The following is a 4,522-nucleotide window of genomic DNA, read 5'->3' as shown; positions in this document are numbered from 1 at the left end:
CAACTTATTTTTAGTAATGTTAAAAAAACCTCGGCTCTTTTCACTGCAATAAATATAGACATACATTTATTAAATGTAGTCTGTTTTTAGTTTAAAAACTATTTACATACTGACTTTTGAAAATGCTTTTGTGTTTTACCATTTTTTTAAAGTCATTCTTATTATTATGCTTATATATAGTTGAGCAAATAATAAAAAAAAAATCATTAAGAAAATTAAAACTTTATTATAACAAATATGCTTTTCAAACTGAATAAAAAGAACTCAAACTAACAGCTAAACTCAACCTGTGTTGCAAAATAGGTGTTCTAAAATTTATTTATACAGTAAACACTGTGTTTAATTAACTAGTTAATAAATTTTTTTACTATTTAAAACCTAGCTAAGTTTGAATAACTTTAAGATACTAATACTTGACTCTTACAGTTAAAATGAAGATTAAACTTTATTTTTATCGTTAGACAATCAATACTTGAAAAATACTTTTTTGCAGAATCAATACGTAAAACAATCAAACGGTCATAATAAAAATGAACACAATAGAACTATTAGTAACAGCCCTAATTCGAACAATTCCATTAAAAATATAAACACAACCAGGTTACATCTTTTACCTAGTATAATTATAGTTTATGCTTTTAAGTTTAAGAATTGTTAGTTTTAATTTTTACAATGCTAATATAGTTAAGTTGCTAATAAGTTAGTTGAAATGTTTTATTTTTGAAATAAATACATACAGATTTTAGAAAAGTAATTTTCGTCGATTCATTATATGAAAATAAATGTGTTTAAAATCAAATTTTGCATCAAAGCAACCTAGATAGACACTTTTTAGACCTTTTTCTTGTAATAATAAATACCGACCACACCTAATAATGGTTAAAAAACTAAAATAATCTAGTCAACTAATTACTTTCTTATACTACTTTATTAGATTCTAATACTACAAGAACAAATATTCGTAAGTGGTAACAGCTAGTGATTATAAAATCAAGTGCTTGTAATAACAAAGCCTCATCTAATCTTTTTTATATAATCAATTATATTACTAGTATGACTTTCTACTAGTAATTAGATTTAGTGGTTGTAAATTACTAGCGCTATTTCTTATTTGTATGCAGACTTGTGGGCAGGTTTTCTTTTTAAATTATTAATTTCACAACAGCTCTGAAACCATCAAACGACTGTGCTTTATTATCACTACCGAATTTTTTTTAAAGTGAATGTTGTTTATCATCAAATAAAACAATGTATCTTACTTATATGTAACCTATTAAAACTATATTCTTTTCAATTAAAAAAAAAATTATCATAATCACTAAAACTAAATTTATATAATTATATAAGTAATTTTACAAACTTATTATAATTTTTATCAAAGTTTTTAAAAAGTATTGGAAAATATTTCTTCTTTAACATTTACAAAGTTGGAAGTATTTCTTTTAGACTTTTTTTTAAATTTAAGTTTACAATATTGTAATTAAACTATAATGTAGCTTTAATGTTAGCCTATGTAAGCTTGATACATAAGTTAATGCTAGTTTAAACAAAACTTAGTACTAGCTTAACTTTAATTAAAAAAATATATATATTAAAGGGTTAGAACAGAAAATAATTAAAAACAAGCTTTTGGTTATTATGTATGTGTGTGGTAACAAATTGATTATTTATAGTCATATAATTCGCCTGACTTGTTAACTAACCTTGCATAAATTTAATCGCTTAATTATCACGCCTGTCTCAGAAATTACTGATTATCATACTTGGTGGTTTATTATCTACCAATAACATATGTTTTACTCAAAAAGAAAGTAGATATGTTCACTGTAAAATAATTCAGCGGTGTATTTTGTTAAAATAATGATATTGCTTATAACTACTATATTTAGTATGAGTTTGTTATTTTAATAAGTTAGTTTTTATTACCATGTTTCGATTAAATCAATTTAAAAAATTATAATGGTAAACATATTCACACCAAAATCTATTGTTTTCTAAAGATCTGGGATATTTCGCAATCTATGTCAAATAATGAAATATCAAAACCTATCATGCGTATCAATTGTCTTGATGATGAAAGTTACATTAGAATATGCAAAGTTATAAATGAGGGAAAATCCCTTTTAATTGGCGGTGAATCGTCTTTGATATCTGTGTGGGATCTCAATAGTGGGGGAGCCCCTAAGTTCAAAGTTGGTTATGAACAATATTATTATTAAGTTTCTTAAAAAGAAAAGCTTTGTTATATATAAAGCTACATTTGTTACATACAGATCAGTAAAAGTATTTTAAATATTATGGACGACTTTTCCGAGTTTTACTAACTTAATATTAATTTCAATTCTATTTATTTTTATTTCTACACTGACCATATAATATATAAATCATAAGTGACTTACAGGAAATTTTATTTTATTTTATTTACTTACAGGCAAATTTGGAATCACCTTCAGCGGCTTGTTACGCTCTGGCAGTTTCTCAGGATTCCAAAATATGTTTCAGTTGTTGTTCAGATGGTAACATTAATATGTGGGACATCCATAATCAGAAATTAATAAAGTGAGTTATCATTTTAATGTGCTGTAAAGCAGATAGGTAGCCTTTATAATTAGTACCAGATTGATATGTTAAGTTTTATAAAATTTTTATAAACCAAAAAACTATTTTTAGTTAGTTAGAACTATTAAACATTTTTTTAAACCTTATAGTTTCATATTAGTAACTGATTAAAATCATCTTAATAAAATATTTCAAACAGGCAATTTATAGGGCATACAGACGGAGCATCTTGTATTGACATTTGTGAAATGAAATTATTCACAGGTGGATTGGACAACACTGTCAGATGTTGGGATATTCGTCAAAACAAACAAACTTCCCTCATCAATTTAAATAGTCAGGTTTTCTCATTGGGGTATTCACCTAAAAATAACTGGATTGCTGTTGGGTTAGTTTGTTTGTATATTTCAGACTGTGTACTCAATTGTTCAAGTATTGTTTTTAAGTAAATTGTTTTTTAAAAGCACTTTATATAGTTTTATTAAGGCATAAATGAATATTTTTTGTAAATTGATATACGTATAATTCAGATATTATGATATTACTATATCATATTATAAATAATAGAGTCTTTAATTCAAAATTTCAAACTTAGAAACGTATTCGACTTCAAACATGATTTTAAGAATACATAATACTTATGTAGAACAGTTTTAAAAAATACTTAACTTAGGTTTTTCTATTAAAGCCAAAAAAGAAAATTAAAAAAGTCACAATATAATTTCAAGTTTAACTATATTGTAGAAAAATATTTGGTTTTCTTTTACCATAAAACTTAAAAAGCGCAGTTAACCAACTTTAACTAAAATGGTAACGAATCAAATTGTAGTTTTTAGTTACAATTCGAAATATTCTTATATGTGCTATTAAAGTTAAAAAATATACTCATTAATATACAAGTAGTATTATAAATAATTGTTTAATTTAATTTACTATAAGTAATCGTTTTTTTTTTACTTTTAAGCTGTATAGTGACGTAATAATCAAGTTGGCTTATTTTTGCAAATAAAATTTTAAATTAAATTCAAGCTGCTTTAACACTTGACTAAATACAGTTATTAAACGATCAGCAATTTGTATGTTTTTGAAGCCTTTCAGTTTTATTTTATTAAGTAATAGCTCTTAAACAAAGTTTACATATTTAACACAAAAAAATATTATTTAAAGTGTTAGTATTGTTTCTGTATATCTCCACTTATCTATTTAAAGCAGTTTCATAATCTTTAAATAAACAAAAGCTATCATTTTTCTACAGAATGGAAAACAGTAATATAAAGCTATGCAATGAAGAAAATAATGAAAAATATCAAATAAAATACCATGAAAATTCTGTACTTTCGCTAAAATATTCACATTACAATGATTGGTTTATATCAACTGGTAAAGATAATATGATTAATGGTTGGAAAAGTCCTTATGGTGGACACGTTTTTGATGTTAGTTAAAATGATTTTGTTTTATGTTTGTTCTGATGTAGTAATCAAGTTCAAAAAAATAATTTAATCTAAAAACCTTTTTCAAAGCTTGTATTGTTATAAACACTTATACAAACATATTTTATTGCAGTTAAAAAACCAAGTTAATATGTTAAATGAGTAATTACATTTAATACAATGGGCATTTAACACATATAGATATTATAACAGATAAAAGAAAGCTCATCAGTTTTGTGTTGTGATATCTCAAAAGATGATAAATACATAGTAACTGGTTCAGAAGATAAAAAAGCAACTGTTTATGAATGCATGGAAAATTGATTAGTGACATTCCAGTTTAGGTGCTACAAACTGAACATTGATTGCTATTTTTATAGAGGATATTTTAAGCAATATGTTGAAAAATATTACTATAACTTTTAAAATTTGATTTACACGGACTTGTTCTAAAGTTTAATTTAATATTTAATACTAAGCGGATATTTCTATATTTAAAAAAAGATATTTAGGATAATTTGTTTTTTTGT

General features: G+C 24.3%; 1 protein-coding gene across 1 annotated transcript; it reads left to right on the top strand.

The window, feature by feature from the left end:
- The first annotated feature begins 2,021 nt into the window (after positions 1–2,021).
- Positions 2,022–4,316, top strand: LOC145843310 (transducin-like enhancer protein 4). Its single transcript, XM_082950773.1, has 5 exons — positions 2,022–2,192; positions 2,432–2,559; positions 2,759–2,947; positions 3,815–3,995; positions 4,206–4,316. The coding sequence occupies exons 1-5, from the start codon at positions 2,022–2,024 to the stop codon at positions 4,314–4,316; spliced, it is 780 nt and encodes a 259-aa protein (XP_082806899.1).
- Positions 4,317–4,522: the final 206 nt, after the last annotated feature.

This window comes from Thalia democratica, chromosome 8, assembly GCF_965202585.1.
Source record: "Thalia democratica chromosome 8, ktThaDemo2.hap1.1, whole genome shotgun sequence".
Lineage (NCBI taxonomy): Eukaryota > Metazoa > Chordata > Thaliacea > Salpida > Salpidae > Thalia > Thalia democratica.
The sequence above is the reverse complement of the archived record's forward strand: the minus strand, read 5'-3'. Positions and strand labels throughout refer to the sequence as shown.